The sequence below is a fragment of the Bubalus kerabau genome, chromosome 16 (genome assembly GCF_029407905.1).
Source record: "Bubalus kerabau isolate K-KA32 ecotype Philippines breed swamp buffalo chromosome 16, PCC_UOA_SB_1v2, whole genome shotgun sequence".
NCBI classification, from domain to species: Eukaryota; Metazoa; Chordata; class Mammalia; order Artiodactyla; family Bovidae; genus Bubalus; species Bubalus kerabau.
The window spans coordinates 12,390,271-12,413,527 of record NC_073639.1 but is presented as its reverse complement, the minus strand read 5'-3'; the positions used below and the strand labels follow the sequence as shown (position 1 = coordinate 12,413,527).

General features: G+C 39.6%; 1 protein-coding gene across 1 annotated transcript in view; it reads right to left on the bottom strand.

Moving 5' to 3' along the window:
• LOC129630300 (IQ domain-containing protein M-like) overlaps positions 1-23,257 on the bottom strand; it is a 267,840-nt gene that overhangs the window by 135,208 nt on the left and 109,375 nt on the right. Inside the window, exon 6 of the mRNA XM_055550802.1 lies at positions 10,321-10,519. Coding sequence (XP_055406777.1) covers positions 10,321-10,519 — 199 coding nt within the window. The remainder of the gene's footprint in view (positions 1-10,320; positions 10,520-23,257) is intronic.

The window sequence follows — 23,257 nt, the reverse complement described above, 5'->3', positions numbered from 1 at the left end:
TAGTTTTGTGGTTCTTCTCTGACATTTTTAGATACTATGGTTAAGCCTATTATTTCTTAATTTGTCAAAATTTTCCATGAAATAATATTTCTTGATTTACCTGAAAAAAAATAAATTAGCATAATTTCACTACTTTCCTTTTCTCCTTCCACCTGAAGTCCATCAGAATCGGGCAGATTCTTAATGCTCGCTAGCGTCTTTCAACACTTAATTACGTTTTCCAACGTGTAATTTTAATCTCCCTTTTGTTCAGTAGAGCTTTGTCACTCTGTTTGTTGTTGTTGCTTTGTTTCGTTTCGAACAACGAATGGGTCACACTTTAGGAGCACTCCCCACCATGTAAATCCTAGCAGAAGGCAGAGCTCCTGTCCTTCAATTGGAAGCCACAAATCAGATGCTCATGACCAAACCTCCTCTGTTGCTAGGATGCAGACATGTGACAAAGCCTCATCCATTATCTACACAAGCCTCAGGTTTTGACTAGAAACTAATAATGCTTTTAAAAGGGAAACAGTGGGAAACTTATTTGTGTGGAAGAGTAACCTTGGCACAATATCCATTTTCCAAGGGTGGCATTTGCAGAGGGAGTACAGGATTCAGCGGCTGCATCAGAATTTGTGCAGGATTTGACTGCAGTCCAGGGAGCTGTCTAGGCTAGCCTTCACCATTCCTCTATGTTTCTGAGCTTACTTCTTCAGACCTCTGCCCAAAATTTTACTCAATACCTTTCTGCTTAAATCTGTCAGTAGGTTCCTCTTGCTTATGATTAAGAATCAAGCACTGTTTTAATTGTATTCTTAGAATATAAACCAAAAGGTCTCTGCTTAGAGTGCTGCTTAGTTGAATGGTGACATTTGCTAAGGGAGAAGGAACATTTGGGCAGTCACCAAACCCAAGCTGAGTGTTCTTTCCTCAAAATTTAATAAATACTCTTTTGAGGACACAACCCATCTCATGAAGAAACCCTTCTCAGATTTGAGGCATTCAGAAGGCTACCTAGGTGGTTTTCATGGTTAAGAAGTTGGGTCAGAGAAAGTGGCAGTCGTCCATCTGTGTGCTTCTTATTATAGCATGCCTCTCTGCCAGCCTTCTGTACAGAAATATGCCTTAGTTACGATGCCATGTCATCTCAGTATGCAAATCTTTCACTATATTTCTAAATTTTTCTGCAGATAGAATTAATCAGAAAAATGTACAAATTGATACAACAGCAATATTTAAATAATAGACAATGCAAATTACTGATTATAATTTTCCAATCCATGTTGACTTAAACTGTAAATGTATCATGCTTATCATACACCAGGATTAAAATGTTTTTACAAATAAAAGTCTGCTTTGTATTTGATACCATCACGCCTTTTGTTCCTAAGTAATGAATTTATTTCTTGTTTGGTTAATTCCACTACTATATGATACTTAGTGGTACTCAATTTCTTTGATTACTAGCAAGAGTAGCCTCTTTTCATGTTTACCAACCATTTACGTTTATTCTACTGTGAAGCGCTAGTTCACATTTTCTACCCATTTTTGCCTAGGCCTTCATTCCTGGAAGCGTTGGGAATCACTGACCTGACCCTCTTTATCACACCGTGTCTGGACTTTCTTGATCTAACACGTTTCAGTTTTCTTCATACGTCTCTAGCTATTGTTTCATTGTTTGTGAAGTCCTCACCTCTGGCTTTCCCTCTGAGCATTGGTCTTTCTCACTCTTATCTTTATATGCCTCTATCCTTACTTTATATACTCTCTGGACAATGACATCAATTCCAACGGCTCTAGACAGTATCAGTAATAATGATTCTCAAATCTATGGATGAAGGCAGAGTACAGGAGGGTATCCTTGGTTGGGGAGCTGAATAAAATTGTACCTCCTCTCACCCCTCCTCCATTATGTTGAAAATAATTTATTCAAAAACATGAACCCTGAATATTCTAGACCTTGTGAATAGATTAATGAACAGAAAAAATTCCTGATAGAAGGGATGATAATCCAATGAACAAATATGTATTACATGGTAGTAAGTAGTGCAAAGAACAATAGTGTGTTTAATAGAATAAGGAATGATCAGAGTAAACGTTTTTTCGTTTTTTTTTTAATAGGGTAGTATTGGGCAGGGTTTTTGATAATGTCACAGTGAGCAGAGACATGAATGAAGTAAGAAAGCCATGCAGTCATCTGGAGAAAGAGCTTTCTCGAGATAAAGTGATAATCATTGCCAGATTGAGCCACTTTAATGTGTGGGAGGGTTTTGTATTCATGTGTGTTAAGGTAGAAAAAGTTTTAGAACTTCTCATGAATCCCAAATGCTTCCCTGTGGCCCATCATCTTTCTGAGCTTTAGACTCATGTACCCAACCGCTTCCCAGACGTCTCAAGGATGTTGCAAAGGCACTTCAAGCTCAGTGTTGAAAATGGACTCTACCTCCCCTCCTTCCCCTCCACTGCTCCTACTCACGTCTCCTAAGTTCTATATTTCACAACCATTCGTCATGTTGCTCAAGACAAAAGCCTCAGAGCCATTATTGACTCCTCCCACTTCCTCATCTCCAAATCCAATCAATTTCAATACCCTATCTCCTGTCCATTTCTCCATTTACCCCAAGTCAACACCATCATGCACCAGATTACTGAATAAGCATACTAGAGGTGCCTTCTCTAATTTTGTGATCCTCTTTACTCAATTCATTGTCCAGAGTCAGTAATTTTTCTAAAATAGCAAATATCTTCATGTCACTCACCTCCTCTAAAGTCATCCATTCTGAAACACTAAGTATAAACTCCTTAGTATGTTTTTTAAGAACATTGTTCATCTGCTCCTACCTTCATGTCCCTCTATTGCCACTGTCCTCCCAACCGGCCCCCCAAATATTCTGTCTCACCTAAGGCCACTGATATTTTCTTTCCCTGGGCCTACACTCTCTCAACTTCCCAGTCTACACAGACAAAACACACTTCCCAGACAAAACACAATTACTCTTCCTCCTCCAGATCTCAGTTTCATGGGACTACTCCCATAACAGACAGAGGCCTTTGGGTTAAATGGTCTAAGTTCTCATTATTAAATACCTGAGACTTCCTCCATTTCTGTCTGGACTATTTGCTCTATGCACCAGGTAAGAAATCAGACCCAGTAAATAGCGACTATGATCAATTTTTTTAAGTATTCTAGAATATAGTAATATAGTTCTACCTGTTTGTGCATGCCTGCTTGGTCACTTGGTCATGTCCAGCTCTTTGCGACCCTTTGAACTGTAGCTTACCAGGTCCCTTTCTCTATGGAATTTTTCAGGCAAGGATATTGGAGTGGGTGGCCAATTTTTCCTCCAGGGGATCCTCCCAACCCAGGGATCTAACCCTTGTCTCCTGCATCACCTGCACTGCAGATGGATTTTTTACCACTGTACCACCTAGGAAGCCTGGAAATAAATAATGCTGATAGTTAAACGCAGCAATCTCTGTAGTCTCCTTATGGATGATATAATACAATGCCGCTTCATTATTTCTAAATAAACCCAATCTGGAGTATTTCACATAAAAGATAGAAATTGTACAGTCTCTTGAGGTACCTTAAAGTGACATTCTAGCAGATACTGTCAACAGTCATAAGCTCTGAAGCGCCAGCCAAACAATATGACTGTGGAAGTTTCCCAGTGGAGGGATTGCCACAGTCCTGACAATTATCCAGTGATACACTGTGTGGCCTCTAGACCAGAAAGTCTATTAAGAATTCACCCAACAGCAACCCTGCCCACAGGCTCAGCTCTGGAACCGGACTATGTATGCATTATAGGCCTGCCACACGAGCATTTCAAGTGAGCAAAACAACATTAACTATATCGACAGAGCGGCCATCCAACATACAAAGCAGCATACCAATGGTGGAATAAAAAAGAAAATGATCGTAACAAGTTTTATAACCAAATTGAAGTCAACAATCTAGTTTATATTTGTTGGGCTCTTTCAAAAAGGCTTCTCACTCTTTTCATTTCAAATTTTACCTCCATATACAAATTAAAAATTTTCTTTGTCAATCTCTCCCTTTCATTATCATCTTGGGCCCATTCCTGCTAACTTTTCTAGACCTATTTTGTCCCAGATGTTATGGATGATGGTAAACATTAGGAACTGCTGGAATTAAGTTAAATTATGATATAACTGGGCTTCCCTGGTAGCTCAGCGGGTAAAGAATCTGCCTGCAATGCAGAAGACCCTGGTTCTGTTCCTGAATCAGGAACATGGCTACCCACTCCAGTATTCTTGGGCTTCCCTGGTGGCTCAGCTGGTAAAGAATCTGCCTGCAATGTGGGAGACCTGGGTTCAATCCCTGGGTTGGGAAGATCCCCTGGAGAAGGGAATGGCAATTCACACCAGTATTCTAGCCTAGAGAATTCCATGGACTGTATAGTCCATGGGATCGCAAAGAGTAGGACACAAATTACATTATAATATGTATAATGTCATTCATATGACATGCTATATTTTTATATGTTTATATATACATGTTATATATATATGAATCTTTAGTGCCCTGACAAACTTCTATAACTATATTTTGTTGTATTAATTAACTCATTCAAAAAGTCATTTGTTGAGTACCTGTCACATGCTAAGCACTGTTCTAGGTATTGAACACAGTAGCAAACAGGACAGAAAACAACATAAACAAGCATACACAAACAAGTAAATAAACAGGAAAAACAGCAAATAAGTGAATGTAGTTAAAATGAGAGAGACTGTATGTGTCAAAACAATATGTGGTATTATAAATAAAAATAGTGTGTACTCCCAAACAGGTCATATAGATTGTAATGTCCATGACAGACATCTAAACAAAAGGTCAAAATGTAGAATGACTAGCACAATAATGACCAGAAATGGAGAAATCAGCTCTGCTTGATGGACCAGAGAAGGTGTCTCAGTTCAGTTCAGTTCACTTCACTTAGTCGTGTCTGACTCTTTGCAACCCCATGGCCTGCAGTACGCCAGGCTTCCCTGTCCATCACCAACTCCCGGAGCTTACTCGGACTCATGTCCAATGAGTCAGTGATGCCATCAACCATCTCATCATTCTCCTCCCACCTTCAGTCATTCCCAGCATCAGGGTCTTTCCAAATGAGTCCCATGAGTCAGTTCTTTGCATCAGGTGGCCAAAGTACTGGAGTTTCGGCTTCAGCATCAGTCCTTCAAATGAATATTCAGGACTGATCTTCTTTAGGATGGACTGGTTGGATCTCCTTGCAGTCCAAGGGACTCTCAAGAGTCTTCTCCAACACCACAGTTCAAAAGCATCAATTCTTCGGTGCTCAGCTTTCTTTAGCCCAACTCTTACATCCATACATGACCACTGGAAAAACCATAGCCTTGACTAGACAGACCTTTGTTGGCAAAGTAATGTCTCTGCTTTTTAATATGCCATCTATCTTGGTCATAGCTTTTCTTCTAGATGTGGACATTTAAGTTCTTAAAGAAAGAATTGGAGTTTATTAGAAAATTAGGGAGGAAGAGTAATCCAGTCTGAAAGGTCAGCATTAACACATAAGATAATAGTAATCAAACAGGGAATGAAATGATTTGGGCTTTGCTGGGGCACAGGGTATTAATGAAAAAGTGTCATGTGATGAGCCTGGACAGCGGGAAAAGGCCAGACCAAGGAGCTCGTGTGTGCTGTATAATACAGAATTCATAGTTCATCTGATAAGCAATATGGAGCCATCAAAAGACTATAAGGAATAGAATAAGGTCATCAGAGTGCACTTTCCTCCACTGCACATGACAGATTAGACGGGAGTAGGTCTACAGGCAGGGAGACCAATTAGGAGACTACTGCAGTTCTCCATGTGAGGGGGTGATGAATAGGAGATCTGGCAAGAGCCCGTGAGGAAGAGCAGCGTAAGAAATATTAAAGAAGTGGTGGCCAACTGAATACGGAAGTGAGCAAGTTGAAGGAGACTAAGAAAACTCCAGGTGTATAGCTTGGACAATGGGTGCTGGGTGAGTTCACCAAAATAGGTAGTACAGGAAAGGAAGAGGTTTGTGGAATAAGAAAATGAGTTCATTTAAGGCTCTGTGGAGTCTGATTTAACTACAGACCTTGCAAACAAGCAATTAAATGCCTCAATCTGGAGCTAGAGAGACCAGCCTGGGATACGGCTTTAGATTAGATTAGGGAGCAATTAGCCATAAAGTAGGTCAGTGGTATAATATGTAGAATAAGCATGGGCTTTGGGGTCAGACAAAGGTTTGAATTCTAGCTTGGTCACTTACCAGCAGTGCAACTCTGGTCAAATGCCTTAATTTCTCTGAGCACAAGTTTCTTTACATATAAAATGAATATAGCAGCTACTTCACACAATGAGCGAAAGATTAGCTATACGGAATGTTTTACTTCAAAGTTTTACATGCCTTATCCTATATAATCATCAGAACTACAAATGTATGTTCTATGTATATATTTGCTCAAACTCCAGGAGATAATGAAGGACAGAGAGCTGTTGTGCTACAGTCCATGGGGTCACAAAGAGTCAGACACAACTTAGCAACTGAACAATAAAATGTACATATTAATGAGTGTATACATATACATACAGAGACAGGCAAATGGATTATGCACTAACAGCATCTCAATGTTCTCAGAGAAATGTATTCAGGATGTACAGTACAAGGTCATTTGAGAGGGCTCCTCACAGAAAATCAAGCAATTCAGGTGGGCACTCCTGACCTACTCTTTCATTTCTAGCTGGTTTTCTAAATTTCTTTATTGGTAGACTTCAGGTGAGAATATGTTTGGATTTCTCTCAAAGGTTCACCAAAATCCATCCATTCAGATTCTCCTGCATTTGCCCAGCCACAATAGGTCCTTATGATTTATTTGGACTGTCAGGACTGCTATGTATAAAAGTTGCTAGGTGGATATGTGTGGTTTCTTTTTAAGGTAAAGGTTTATGCTCTGCAAGAGTACCCAGGAGTAAAAGAAGTAGAAAGTTGCTTTAAACAGAGAATGAGCATATAGCATAGGAGAAACAAAACCAGTGCAAAGATAGGTGCTCTGAGCCTTAGGGTAAAAGTAGTCCCAGGACTGTTGGGTTAAGGATAAGCCAGGCATTTGTTCACAGTCTCCAGCTTGACACAATCTGCAACTGTCATAAGAGAAGATTATTCATAACAATTTTTTAAACCAAAGAACTTTATTTTGGAAAAATCATAGGTATATTGACCAGGTTACTATTCAAAAGTCTGTTAATTGAATGTAAATGTGCACTGATGAATGAATGGATAAAGAAGCTATGGATTATACATAATGTATGTGCTCACTCAGTCATCTCGGACTCTTTTCTACCCCATGGACTATAGCCCGCCAGGCTCCTCTGTCCATGGGATTTTTCCAGGCAAGACTACTGGAGTGGGTTGCCATTTATTCCTCCAGGGGATCTTCCCGACCCAGAGATTGAACACACGTCTCCTGCCTCTCCTGCATTAGCAGGCAGACACTTTACCACTGAGCCATGTGGAAAGCCCCATACATATAATGTTTTATATTATATATATACATAAAGCACATATATATTTATATATGATATATGTTTTATATATAATTATACATAATCATATATATAATCACATGACTATATATATAATTATATATATTATGTTTATATAATATATACTATATTATATATATTAAGCATATATAATATGTATTATATATAATGAGACATTAGTGGAAAAAAAAGAATGAAATCTTGCCACTTCTGACAACATAGTTGATAACAGGATGGCACTAGGGGATTTTTTTTCCTTTTTTTTTTTTTTTTTTGACCTAGAGGATATTATGCTAAGTGAAATAAGTCAGGTCAGGTCAGATCGGATCAGATCAGTGGCTCAGTCGTGTCCGATTCTGCGACCCCATGAATCGCAGCACGCCAGGCCTCCCTGTCCATCACCAACTCCCAGAGTTCACTCAGACTCACATCCATCGAATCAGTGATGCCATCCAGCCATCTCATCCTCTGTTGTCCTCTTCTCCTCCTGCCCCCAATCCCTCCCAGCATCAGAGTCTTTTCAATGAGTCAACTCTTCGCATGAGGTGGCCAAAGTACTGGAGTTTCAGCTTCAGCATCATTTCTTCCAAAGAAATCCCAGGGCTGATCTCCTTTAGAATGGACTGGTTGGATCTCCTGGCAGTCCAAGGGACTCTCAAGAGTCTTCTCCAACACCACAGTTCAAAAGCATCAATTCTTCGGTGCTCAGCCTTCTTCACAGTCCAACTCTCACATCCATACATGACCACTGGAAAAACCATAGCCTTGACTAGAGAAACCTTTGTTGGCAAAGTAATATCTCTGCTTTTGAATATGCAATCTAGGTTGGTCATAACTTTCCTTCCAAGGAGTAAGCGTCTTTTAATTTCATGGCTGCAGTCACCATCTGTGGTGATTTTGGAGCCCCCAAAAATAAAGTTTGACACTGTTTCCACTGTTTCCCCATCTATTTCCCATGAAGTGATGGGACCAGATGCCATGATCTTAGTTTTCTGGATGTTGAGCTTTAAGCCAACTTTTTCACTCTCCACTTTCACCTTCACCAAGAGGCTTTTTAGTTCCTCTTCACTTTCTGCCATAAGGGTGGTGTCATCTGCATATGTGAGGTTATTGATATTTCTCCTGGCAATCTTGATTCCAGCTTGTGTTTCTTCCAGTCCAGCATTTCTCATGATGTACTCTGCATAGAATTTAAATAAACAGGGTGACAATATACAGCCTTGACGTACTCCTTTTCCTATTTGGAACCAGTCTGTTGTTCCATGTCCAGTTCTAACTGTTGCTTCCTGACCTGCATACAAATTTCTCAAGAGGCAGATCAGGTGGTGTGGTATTCCCATCTCTTGAAGAATTTTCCATAGTTTATTGTGATCCACACAGTCAAAGGCTTTGGCATAATCAATAAAGCAGAAATAGATGTTTTTCTGGAACTCTCTGGCTTTTTCTATGATCCAGCAGATGTTGGCAATTTGATCTCTGGTTCCTCTACCTTTTCTAAAACCAGCTTGAACATCTGGAAGTTCACGGTTCACGTATTGCTGAAGCCTGGCTTGGAGAATTTTGAGCATTACTTTACTAGCGTGTGAGATGAGTGCAATTGTGCAGTAGTTTGAGCATTCTTTGGCATTGGCTTTCTTTGGGATTGGAATGAAAACTGACCTTTTCCAGTCCTGTGGCCACTGCTGAGTTTTCCATATTGGCTGGCATATTGAGTGCAGCACTTTCACAGCATCATCTTTCAGGATTTGGAATAGCTCAACTGGAATTCCATCACCTCCACTAGCTTTGTTCGTAGTGATGCTTTCTAAGGCCCACTTGACTTCACATTCCAGGATGTCTGGCTCTAGGTGAGTGATCACACCATCATGATTATCTGGGTCGTGAAGATCTTTTTTGTACAGTTCTTCTGTGTATTCTTGCCATCTCTTCTTAATATCTTCTGCTTCTGTTAGGTCCATACCATTTCTGTCCTTTATCGAGCCCATCTTTGAAGACAGAGGAAGACAAATACTGCATGATTTCACTAATGAACAAATAGAACAGAAAAAAAGTCATATATACACACAGGTTTTTGCCAGAGGAGAGGGAATCCAAGGAGGAAGAGAAACAGATAACAGAGATTAAGAGGTATAAACTTACAGTTGTATATGAGTCAGGGTATGAAACGTACAGTATGGAGAATATACTCAGTAATTATATGATACCTTTGTATGGTGACAAATGATAACTAGACTTGTTGTGGTGATCAGTTTGAAATATATAGAAGAATCAAATCCTCTGTTGTATAACAGGAATTAACATAGTGTTATAGGCCAATTACACCTCAGAAACAAATAAAAAGGCAAATAAACAAACTCATAGTAAAAGACATCAGATGTGTGGTTACCAGAGGCACGAGGCAGGGGAAGGGGAAATCAGCTGAAGGCAGGGAAAAGGTACAAACTTCCAGTTATAAGATAAATAAGTACTAGGGATGTAATGTATGACATGATAAATATAACCAACACTGCTATATGTTATATATGAAAGCTGTTAAGAGAGGAGAACCTAAGAGCTCTCATCATGAGGAAATTTTTTTTCTATTTCTTAATTTTGTATCTATAGGAGATGATGAATGTTAATTAAACTCATCGTGGTAAGTCATTTTATGATGCATGTAAGTTGAATCATTATTCTGTATACTTTAAACTAGTACAATTCTATATGTCAGTTATATCTCAGTAAAACTGGGAGAACAAAGAATTTTTAAACACATTATAATATTCAATATATGCTTTACCTTGGTCATTATTCTTTGGAATCTTTTGCGTTCGAGCCACCCTCTGACAAATGCCTGCATGATGGTGACCATTTTAATTATGTTTTTGGTTATTGCAAATTTTTTTCTTCCTCGGAACACTTGGAAGATCTCTATGTGTGGTCCAATTCTTTTAACTTTATTGTCAATTTTATCACTTTTACTAAGAATGGATTTGGGGCTAAAAATAAAATATAAAATTTCTTATTATAGTTAATAAGAAAAACAAACTTCTAAAAAGTCTTAAATTCAATTTCATAATGAATATAATGAAATAGAAAATACACTGTAATTAGCACATAGAATTTCATGTGTGTGTGTATATATATATGTATATCATCTGAACATTCCAATAGAGTTCTCCAAAGAAGGTTGAATATGTCAAAATCAATAAAACATACATAAATTGACCTTCTGATGAAATGAAACCTAAAAGACAGTGAATCTGTCAACGTTTATCCACAAGTATTCAAAAGAGAGATACAGTGTCTAAGGAACAAAATATTTTCATATGACAAGGCACATTAGTAAAAATAACTTTCCTGTCCCAGAAGCTATTTTAAACTAAAGACTGCTGCAAAATTATTCAGCACTGATTCTCTGCTTACCAAACTCCTCTGAAAAGTAATTTTATTTTCCAAATGCTTCCAGTTGAGAGGCAGGGTACGTATTGATAGAGCCATGGACTACAGGATCACGGAAGTGAGTGATCCTACTGGAAAACAGGACAAGCCTTGCAACGCTGATACGGACGGCCCCTGCAGCTGTGAGGACTGCGTGAGAAGACCTTCTGCATGAGCAGTCTGTGACCTTGGTACTCTTCTGTCTGCTTTTTTCCCTTGTATATCTTTTGTATTTTTTACATGGTAGTCAGGTTTTCAAAGTCTTCCAAAGTTCAAAGTGTAGTTTCCTTGAAATTTTTAGCATACAAACATCTGTTTCTCCTCTTAATTGCTTTTGCTTCTGCATCTTTCACAGCTGGAGTTCCAATGAGATAGCCAGGTCATTTCACACACCAGACCTGAGTCTCGCCCTACAAAGTGCACTGTGCATAGACTTCTAAATCCCAGACCCAACTTTCTTGATTCCCGGAGTGAATATCATTGACTGTTTCTACAATTTTCTTCACCAGATCTGTTTTGATATTGGCATTAAGCTGGCTCTTACAGACTCCTGTTCTAGTTTGCACATGATCATTATTTTTCTTCCCCTGGTGACTAAAATGTTGGAAGTCTGATTTCGATTATTGACTCCAGTCATCTAGTCTCTGTTGGGTGGTAGATAGTAGATAACAGGGGATCTTTTTTCCATTTGTTTCTTCTGTTAGTTTGTCTTGAAACTTGTGGTATCTTTCTAATATGCCTTGTATTATCAGTATACCTAAAATCAAGTTTCCCCTGTGGCTCAGAGGTAAAGAATCTACCTGTAATGCAGGAGACACATCCCTGGGTCAGAAAGATCCCCTGGAGAAGGAAATAGCAACCCACTCCACTATTTTTGCCTGGAGAACCCCATGGACAGAGGAGCCTGGCGGGCTATAGTCCATGGGGTCAAAAAGAATCAGACACAACTTAGCAACTAAACAACTACAACAAAACCTAAAATCATTTGAGATACTTTTGTACCCACTAGATTGGAGATCAGCTCCAGATCAGGAAATTCACAAGTATTCTTTGACGATCCTTCTTGACCCTTGGACCTTCCTACACCAAAGTAGCCACTACTGACCAGTGAGATTTGCTCAAGCACAGAAAACTGTCCTCTGGATTTACTTTTGATCTAAAGCTAAATACACAGAACTGAGGCTAGCATTTCTCTCTGTTTGTGTATACAAATAAACATTGTCCTGTCTTTGCAAAAGAAAGGAAGTTAGAAGGGAGGAGCCAAGATGGCAGAGGTATAGGACGGGGTCTCCCCCACAAGTTCATCAAAAGAGCATTTAAACGCGAGTAAATTCCACAAAACAACTTCTGAATGCTGGCAGAGGACATCAGGCACCCAGAAAAGCAACCCAAGTGAGGTAGGAAAAAATATAAAAGACAAAAAAAGAGACAAAAAAGGGAGGGACGGAGTTCCGTCCCAGGAAGGGAGTCTTAAAAAGAGAGAAGTTTCCAAACACCAGGAAACCTTCTCACTGCCGAATCTGTGCCAAGCTTTGGAAGCACAGAGGGCAACATAACAGGGAGAAAAAATAAATAAACAATTAAAACTCGCAGATTGTGAGCCCTACAGTAACTCCCCCAGCGGAGAAGCAGTGCAGATGCCTGCACACACTATTAGCAAGTGGGGGCTGGGCAGGGAGGCACGGCGCGGGCTGCATCGCTTAGAGTAAGAACCTGGCCCAAATATCCTCAGCGCTATCTGAGCGAAATAATTTGGGCTAGCAAACCAGACTGTGGGATATCTACCACGCAAAAAGCCAGCCCTAACCTAAGACACCGCCAGGCCCGCGCACGGAACAAAAGACTGAACAGAGATAGCCGGCTGCAGACCTTCCCCCTCCGGTGACAGGCAGCCAGAGCCGGAAGGGTGCAATCGCAGCCCCAGAGAGACACTATCTATAAAACTGTAAGCAGGCTTCTTTGCTAACTAAAACTTCTTTGGGGTCTGGACGGTCAACATCTGCCTGAGAAGGTGCGCCGGTTTTACACCCAGATAACCGAGTGGAGGGGAGGCGATAAGTCGCAGCAGTGGCTCTCGACAAACACCTCATCACCTGAGCTGCTCGGATCCGGGAAGAGCACAAAACACAGGCCCAACCGAGTCTGCGCCTCTGAGGACTACCTGAGTGCCTGAACCTGAGTGGCTTGAACCTGGGAGGTGCATGCAGCCCAGGGCCGGCCTCGGATGGTTCCCGGCGGAACAACCTAGAGCCCGAGCAGTGTGGGCAGGGAGGCTACACGCGCCGTGAGCGGGGGCAGACCCAGTGTGGCTGAGGCACTGCGAGCGCACGCCAGTGTTATCTGTTTGCAGCATCCCTCCCTCCCTCCCCACAGCGCGGCTGAACAAGTGAGCCTAAATAAAAAAAAAAAAAGTGTCCTCCACCGTCCCCTTTGTGTCAGGGCGGGAACCAGACACTGAAGAGACCAGCAAACAGAAGAAGCTATAATAGAGGGAACAGCCTTAGAAGCTACAGGCCATAGATTAAAACCCTGTGGTTACTACCGACTACATAGGAAGGGGCCTATAGATCTTGAGAAATATAAGTCGGACCAAGGAACTAACCAAAAATGAACTGAACCCACAATACTCACAACAAAACTAGAGAAAATCCTAGATATATTTTTACGATCATTCTTTCTTTCTTTTTTTTTTTAATTTTAAAAAAAATATTAAGTCCTCTATTGTTCCTTTAATTTTCACTTTTATAACCTATTACTTTGCAAAATAAAAAAGACCCTATTTTTTTTCTTCAGCAAATTTCATATATTTTTTTTTATAATTTTTTGACCTTGTTTTTTTTTTTTTTTCTTCTTTTCTTTAACATTGTATTTTTGAAATTCCAAACTCTACTCTAGATTTTTAATTTTAGCTTTTTGGTATATGTTATAATTTTGTACCTATAGTTTTTTTTATAATTTCTGTGACTTTTTTTTTCCTCTGTTTCTTTCTCTTCTTCTTTTATATAACATTGTATATCTGAAATTCCAAACTCTACTCTAGATTTTTAATTTATGCTTTTTGGTATTTGATATCAATTTTGTACCTGTATTTTCTTTATAATTTTTGTGACATTGTTTGTTTTTGTTTGTTTGTTTGTTTCTCTCTTTATTTTTCTTCTTTTTTTTTTTAACATTGTATTTTTGAAATTCCAAACTCTACTCTAGATTTTTAACTTTTGCTTTTTGGTATTAGTTATCAATTTTGTACCTATATTTTCTTTATAATTTTCGCAACCTTGTTTGTTTTTGTTTGTTCGTTTTTTCTCTCTTTCTTTTCCTCCTTCTTTTCTTTAACATCCTATTATTGAAATTCAACATCGTATTTTTGAAATTCCAAACTCTACTCTAGATTTTTAATTTTTGCTTTTATGTATTTGCTACCAATTTTGTACCTTTAAGAACCTAATCTTCAAGTACCCATTTTTCACTAGGGAGTGAGATTACTGGCTTGACTGCTCTCTCTCCCTTTGGACTCTCCTTTTTCTCCACCAGGTCGCCTGTATCTCCTCCCTAACCCCTCTCTACTCTACCCAACTCTGTGAATTTCTGTGCATTCCAGATGGTGGAGAACACTTAGGGAACTGATTACTGGCTGGATCTGTCTCCCTCCTTTTCATTCCCCCCTTTTATCCTTCTGGCCACCTTTGTCTCCTTCCTCCTTCTTCTCTTCTCTGTATAACTCTGTGAACATCTCTGAGCGGTCCAGTTGTGGAGTGCACATAAGGAAGTGATTACTGGCTAGGCCACTCTCTCCACTATTGATTCCACCTCATCTCATTTGGGTCACCTCTAACTCCCTCCTCCCTCTTCTCTTCTCCATGTAATGCTGTGAACCTCTCTGGGTGACTCTCACAGTAGAGAAACTTTTCATCTTTAACGTAGATGTTTTATCAATGGTGCTATACAGAAGGAGAAGTTTTGAAACTACTATAAAAATAAGACCAATAACTGGAAGCAGGAGGCTTAAGTCCAAACCCTGACTCCAGGGAACTCCTGACTCCAAGAAACATTAATTGACAGGAGCTCATCAAACGCCTCCATACCAACACTGAAACCAAGCACCACACAAGGGCCTACAAGTTCCAGGGCAAGACATATCAAGCAAATTCTCCAGCAACAAAGGAACACAGCCCTTAGCTTCAAGATACAGGCTGCCCAAAGTCACCCCAAAACGACAGACATCTCATAACTCATTACTGGACACTTCATTGCACTCCAGAAGGAAGAAATACAGCTCCACCCACCAGAACACCGACACAAGCTTCCCTAACCAGGAAACCTTGACAAGCCACCTGTACAAACCCACACACAGCGAGGAAATGCCACAATAAAGAGAACTCCACAAACTGCCAGAATACAGAAAGGACACCCCAAACTCAGCAATTTAAACAAGATGAAGAGACAGAGGAATACCCAGCAGATAAAGGAACAGGATAAATGCCCACCAAACCAAACCAAAGAGGAAGAGATAGTGGATCTACCTGATAAAGAATTCCGAATAATGATAGTGAAATTGATCCAAAATCTTGAAATTAAAATGGAATCACAGATAAATAGCCTGGAGACAAGGATTGAGAAGATGCAAGAAAGGTTTAACAAGGACCTAGAAGAAATAAAAGAGAGTCAATATATAATGAATAATGCAATAAATGAAATTAAAAACACTCTGGAGACAACAAATAGTAGAATAACAGAGGCAGAAGATAGGATTAGTGAGTTAGAAGATAGAATGGTAGAAATAAATGAATCAGAGAGGATAAAAGAAAAACGAATTAAAAGAAATGAGGACAATCTCAGAGACCTCCAGGACAATATTAAATGCTACAACATTCGAATCATAGGGGTCCCAGAAGAAGAAGACAAAAAGAAAGACCATGAGAAAATACTTGAGGAGATAATAGTTGAAAACTTCCCTAAAATGGGGAAGGAAATAATCACCCAAGTCTAAGAAACCCAGAGAGTCCCAAACAGGATAAACCCAAGGCAAAACACCCCAAGACACATATTAATCAAATTAACAAAGATCAAACACAAAGAACAAATATTAAAAGCAGCAAGGGAAAAACAACAAATAACACACAAGGGAATTCCCATAAGGATAACAGCTGATCTTTCAATAGAAACTCTTCAAGCCAGGAGGGAATGGCAAGACATACTTAAAATGATGAAAGAAAATAACCTACAGCCCAGATTATTGTACCCAGCAAGGATCTCATTCAAGTATGAAGGAAAAATCAAAAGCTTTTCAGACAAGCAAAAGCTGAGAGAATTCTGTACCACCAAACCAGCTCTCCAACAAATACTAAAGGATAGTCTCTAGACAGGAAACACAAAAATGGTGTATAAATTCGAACCCAAAACAATAAAGTAAATGGCAACGGGATCATACTTATCAATAATTACCTTAAACGTAAATGGGTTGAATGCCCCAACCAAAAGACAAAGACTGGCTGAATGGATACAAAAACAAGACCCCTACATATGTTGTCTACAAGAGACCCACCTCAAATCAGGGGACACATACAGACTGAAAGTGAAGGGCTGGAAAAAGATTTTCCATGCAAATAGGGACCAAAAGAAAGCAGGAGTAGCAATACTCATATCAGATAAAATAGACTTTAAAGAAGAAGTAAAACTCTCACTATTTGCAGATGACATGATCCTCTACATAGAAAACCCTAAAGACTCCACCAGAAAATTACTAGAACCAATCAATGACTATAGTAAAGTTGCAGGATATAAAATCAACACACAGAAATCCTTTGCATTCCTATACACTAATAATGAGAAAACAGAAAGAGAAATTAAGGAAACAATTCCATTCACCATTGCAACGGAAAGAATAAAATACTTAGGAATATATCTACCTAAAGAAACTAAAGACCTATATATAGAAAACTATAAAACACTGGTGAAAGAAATCAAAGAGGACACTAATAGATGGAGAAATATACCATGTTCATGCATTGGAAGAATCAATATAGTGGAAATGAGTATACTACCCAAAGCAATTTATAGATTCAATGCAATCCCTATCAAGCTACCGACGGTATTCTTCACAGAGCTAGAACAAATAATTTCACAATTTGTATGGAAATACAAAAAACCTCGAATAGCCAAAGCTATCTTGAAAAAGAAGAATGGAACTGGAGGAATCAACCTACCTGACTTCAGGCTCTATTACAAAGCCACAGTTATCAAGACAGTATGGTACTGGCACAAAGACAGAAATATTGATCAGTGGAACAAAATAGAAAGCCCGGAGATAAATCCACACACCTATGGACACCTTATCTTTGACAAAGGAGGCAAGAATATACAATGGATTAAAGACAATCTCTTTAACAAGTGGTGCTGGGAAATCTGGTCAACCACTTGTAAAAGAATGAAACTAGAACACTTTCTAACACCATACACAAAAATAAACTCAAAATGGATTAAAGATCTCAACATAAGACCAGAAACTATAAAACTCCTAGAGGAGAACATAGGCAAAACACTCTCCGACATACATCACAGCAGGATCCTCTATGACCCACCTCCCAGAATATTGGAAATAAAAGCAAAACTAAACAAATGGGACCTAATTAACCTTAAAAGCTTCTGCACATCAAAGGAAACTATAAGCAAGGTGAAAAGACAGTCTTCAGAATGGGAGAGAAAAATAGCAAATGAAGCAACTGACAAACAACTAATCTCAAAAATATACAAGCAACTCCTACAGCTCAATTCCAGAAAAATAAATGACCCAATCAAAAAATGGGCCAAAGAACTAAATAGACATTTCTCCAAAGAAGACATACAGATGGCTAACAAACACATGAAAAGATGCTCAACATCACTCATTATCAGAGAAATGCAAATCAAAACCACCATGAGGTACCATTTCACACCAGTCAGAATGGCTGCGATCCAAAAGTCTACAAGTAATAAATGCTGGAGAGGGTGTGGAGAAAAGGGAACCCTCTTACACTGTTGGTGGGAATGCAAACTAGTACAGCCACTATGGAGAACAGTGTGGAGATTCCTTAAAAAACTGGAAATAGAACTGCCTTATGATCCAGCAATCCCACTGCTGGGCATACACACTGAGGAAACCAGAAGGGAAAGAGACACGTGTACCCCAATGTTCATCGCAGCACTGTTTATAATAGCCAGGACATGGAAGCAACCTAGATGTCCATCAGCAGATGAATGGATAAGAAAGCAGTGGTACATATACACAATGGAGTATTACTCAGCCATTAAAAAGAATACATTTGAATCAGTTCTAAGGAGGTGGATGAAACTGGAACCCATTATACAGACTGAAGTAAGCCAGAAAGAAAAACACCAATACAGTATACTAATGCATATATATGGAATTTAGAAAGATGGTAACAATAACCCTGTGTATGAGACAGCAAAAGAGACACTGATGTATAGAACAGTCTTATGGACTCTGAGGGAGAGGGAGAGAGTGGGAAGATTTGGGAGAATGGCATTGAAACATGTACAATATCATGTATGAAACGAGTTGCCAGTCCAGGTTCGATGCACGATACTGGATGCTTGGGGCTAGTGCACTGGGATGACCCAGAGGGATGGTATGGGGAGGGAGGAGGGAGGAGGGTTCAGGATGGGGAACACATGTATACCTGTGGCAGATTCATTTTGATATTTGGCAAAACTAATACAATTTTGTAAAGTTTAAAAATAAAATAAAATTAAAAAAAAAAAGAAAGGAAGTTAGCCTTGTACGATGTTCATATAACAGTAGTTCTTTTGTATCTTTGGTTGGTTCTTTCATTATCTCTCTTGAGAAAACTTCTGTAGATTGAGTCAAAAATACAACATGTTGTGCTGGAGAGAAATATTTAAATAGACAAAGCTACCAGAAAAGGCATAGAAAATAAAGCAAAGTTTTCTTTTTGGTTGTTTAAATTAAGACTGATTTTGAATAGCTCATAAAACAGGGAGCTCTGCCTTCTAAGAGTATTTTTGCTCTGTTATATCAATTTTTATGAACAGGCCTCCATGTATGAGATAAACTGGAAATGCAAATAAAATAGAAATGGTTACTTCTGACTTGTTCGGAGTTTTAAGACCTATTGTGAAATCAAAAGGATTTTGAGTTCATGACTTTTTTTCCTTTTTCTCAGAAGAAATAAGAGAAGTCTTAGAGAAACACATAAATGAGCCAACTTTATGGTCAAACTTATACGTTCTAACAATAATGTGTAAATAAATCTTAAAGGGACATATACACCTGACCATAAGGTGATGTGTGATGTGTATTGTTAAAGTACCAGCAGTGGTCACAGGCGCTCTGCTCTTCTCCTAAGTTGCCTTGAATGGCACAGAATTCTTTGCCACATACTGAAAACTGTGGAAATGTTGGGGAAGCACACTGATTGAGACCACCCACCCCAGCCAGGCACCATAGTAACCATTTGCATGAGTTGTTTTACGACAGGAGAACTAATAAGACAGGTACTAGTTCTGAAAGGAACACAGAACTAATAAGCCTCCACCAACTGGAAGAGTTCGGGAAAGGTCAAAAGGAGACACCATGTTTCCGACCACATCCCAGAATCCTTCTCTCTGACATCCATCTTGGCTGAACAAGGCGTGCACCACCAGGAAGGACTCTGAGTCAGAATGATTGGCTAAAGACAATCCAGAAACTAATCCCATCACCATGAAACCCAAGACTAGTCAAGTGGCAGAGCTGTTCTCCTGGGTTCCCTTACTCTCCTGCTCTCCACCCAGGTGCCCTTTCCCAGTGAAATCTCTTGCTTTTTCAGCACATGTGTCTCCTCGGACAATTCATTTCCGAGTGTTAGACAAGAACCTGGTTTCGGGCCCTGGAATGTGTCCCCCTTCCTGCAACAGAAGGGGGTTTGGGAGAGGGAGGGGGAGAACTGAAGTTAGTTATTTTGGTTAAAGGCTATAGTTAGCATGAATGATTAGAATAAGTGATTAAAAGCTATAGTTAACATGAGTGATTAGAATGAAATTAATTAAAAGAAAAAGGAAACGCAAAAATGTTTACAAAATGATGGATATGTTTTGTCTGCTTTTTAATCAATTGAAAAAGAAAAGGATTTATCTTGGGCCCTAGTCATATGGACTTTGATCAACAACACATCTCTAAACAATTGGAATGTTAAAAGAAACAGAAATTTGAAGCTGAAGAATAATTTACAGAAGACTTGATGGAAAGTGAATTATATTTACAAATAATGGGTTTGAAAAGAAGCTGTGAAATACACCAAATTTTGATAGTAGTTAGGTCAATTTGGCAATGGCACCCCACTCCAGTACTGTTGCCTGGAAAATCCCATGGACGGGGGAGCCTGGTGGGCTGCAGTCCATGGGGTCGTGTGGGGTTGGATACGAGTGAGCGACTTCACTTTCACTTTTCACTTTCATGCATTGGAGAAGGAAATGGCAACCCACTCCAGTGTTCTTGCCTGGAGAGTCCCAGGGATGGGGGAGCCTGGTGGGCTGCCATCCATTGGGTCTCACAGAGTTGGACACGACTGAAGCGACTTAGCAGCAGCAGCAGGTCAATTTGGATAAATTTAATCCTCAAATAGAGAAATGCTTGAGAATCTTTGACTATGAAATGTTGCATGGGTGGTACACACAAAAAAGTAAAATCAAAATTTGATTTTCTTTCTGTTACACTGAAAAAACTGATTTTTGAATAATAGTCTGCTCCTCATAGGAGAGGGGAAAAATCATTCAGGGCCTTTATTACAGTTTTCCTAGAAAGCAGAAATTCCTTACATCACACAAAAATAATTCTTATAAATACTTATACATTTTTTTCCTCTTCTTTGTGATCTACTTCTTACAAAATCTGGTATTCCTAATATTTAATGTGATTTGTGACTATGTTACTTTTTTTTTTTTTTTTTTACTCTAAGGGCACCTATGACTTTTGTTGATACTTTGCAGCCTCTCAAAATTCTTTGCAATTCAAATTCTAATCCCATATTTAGAAACAAAAGCCTGCTGGTTCAAAACTCAAAATTCTTAAAGATCCAACTGTTTTAAATATGGTCTGAATAACCATAATTTTGGGCCAGTTACAGCCTGCCTGCTTTGCATTTCCTATAAAACTATAACCAACATTTACTAGCCCAAGACAAGACAAACTTTGAGGCTATGAAAGACTTGAAGCCACTGTTGCCCATCAGAGTTCACTGCCCCAGAGACTCCCCTTCTTGCTGTGAGTGAAATCACCTAGACATGTAAGCCCTCCCTCCTCCACTCCCACAGGACGTCCCTTACTCTCGTCCCCTTCTGAATGGTGACTCCAGGTAGGTCTTCTGCTGTGAGGGACTTCCTGTCTCACAGCTGTCCATGTGAGCCAAATAAAGTGTGTTATGTGCCATTGTCACCCATGACCATATCTTTTCCTTGATTATTCTCATGATCCTGAACTCATTATAATGTCCACAGTTTACCTTAACTCAGCACTACTATATTGAAAGTTGTCTGATGGATCCAAGTCCGCACCACGAAAAGATACCAAAGAAAAATCTCCTTAAGTTAAATATATAACAACTAAAATATTATTAATATAAATATATTAGGAGCACACTTTGTGGTAAACTGATTGCATTGATGGCTAATTAATGCCCCTTTATGTCCCTATCTTTGCAATGTGATTTTACAGCCCCACCCATCAGGTGGGGAATCAAGCTACCCACCCAAGAATCTAGGTTAGCCCTGTGAACTGCTTTGACCAAAAGAATTCAATGGAAGTGATGCTATGCCAGTTCTTAGCATGTGCCGCTAGAGGCCTTACACAGTTCCATTCTCCTGGAACTCTTCATGTACATGAGAACAAGCCAACAAGCCTCTAAAGAATGAGAGACCACAGGAGAACAGACAAGAGTGGCCCATTGAGTGATCCCTGATGGTATCAGCTGAGTACGGACCACATCATCAGAAGTGCCTCATGAGAAATAACAGTTGCTGTTTTCAATTACTACACTCTGTGATGTTATTGTAGCAATGAATCACTGATGCACATACTCATGTTTATACACACAGGGTAATACAGTAACTGTCGGATTGATTTTTTTTTTTTAATATTTTATTTCAGAGGTAAATTATCTCTGTCAAGTAGTGACACTCATGACCAAGATTTTATGGGATGACTTTTAAAAAGAAAAACTTGAGGGTTGCCAGTGTGAATAGTATGTTCTTATTTTGAGATGTATGTGTGTGTGTGTGTTAGGGAAATAAAATAGAGGTGGTCTTGTTTAGGCTTCAGAGACAAAGGAGCAGATCAGGCCACTTACCTTGCTTCTGACCCACCTAGACACTGCCCAGACTATTGCTGTGGGTGTCAGCCACAACTTCCCTGAGTGTTGGAAGAGAAACACAATAGATAGATAGGAAGCAGACCTTGGAATTTGTTAAGTCCCTAGAGGAGGTCTAACCAACCACTCCTTGGATTTAACAACATTCCAAGATCTGCAAAACAAAGCAAAGAGATAAAGAAAGTGAAGTCACTCAGTACTGTCCTACTCTTTGCGACCTTGTGGACTGTGGAGGAGCCCACCAGGCTCCTCTGTCCATAGGATTCTCCAGGCAAGAATACTGGAGTGGGTTGCCATTTCCTTCTCCAGGGGATCTTCCGGACCCAGGGATCGAACCCAGGTCTCCTGCATTGCAGGCAGACGCTTTATCCTCTGAGCCATAATAGCAGAGCTGCTGGGTTTTTGTTTTTTGTTTTTGCTCCTCAACTAATAATTGGTTTGTGGCCTGCGGATTATAAGTGGGGCCAAGAAACAGCAGTCCAAAGACTCACCCACGGAGTTCACACTGCCTGGGACCTTTTCCCAACTGGAACTCCAGACTGCTGTCACACAGAACTTCCCAGCGCTAAGTCTGGACGTCTGCAAATCCAATATGGTGATGTATATACTACTGCTCTCCTCTGCTGTTTCTATTTCTTGTTTTCTTTTAAGGTTAGTATATTGAAAGTAGACTAGATAGTTCTCTAATAAATATTTGTATAGTTTATTTGAATATAATGAGTGGCTCATTTTGTTAGCAAATCCTTTGAACCTGAGAAAAAAGTGAAAACTTTCGACAAAATCGCATGCTAAGTCACTTCAGTCTGATTCTTTGCGACCCCATGGATTATAGTCACCCAGGCTCCTCTGTCCATGGGATTCTTCAGGCAAGTATACTGGGGTGGGTTTCTGGGCCCTCCTGCAAGGGATCTTCCCAACCCAGGGATCAAACCCATG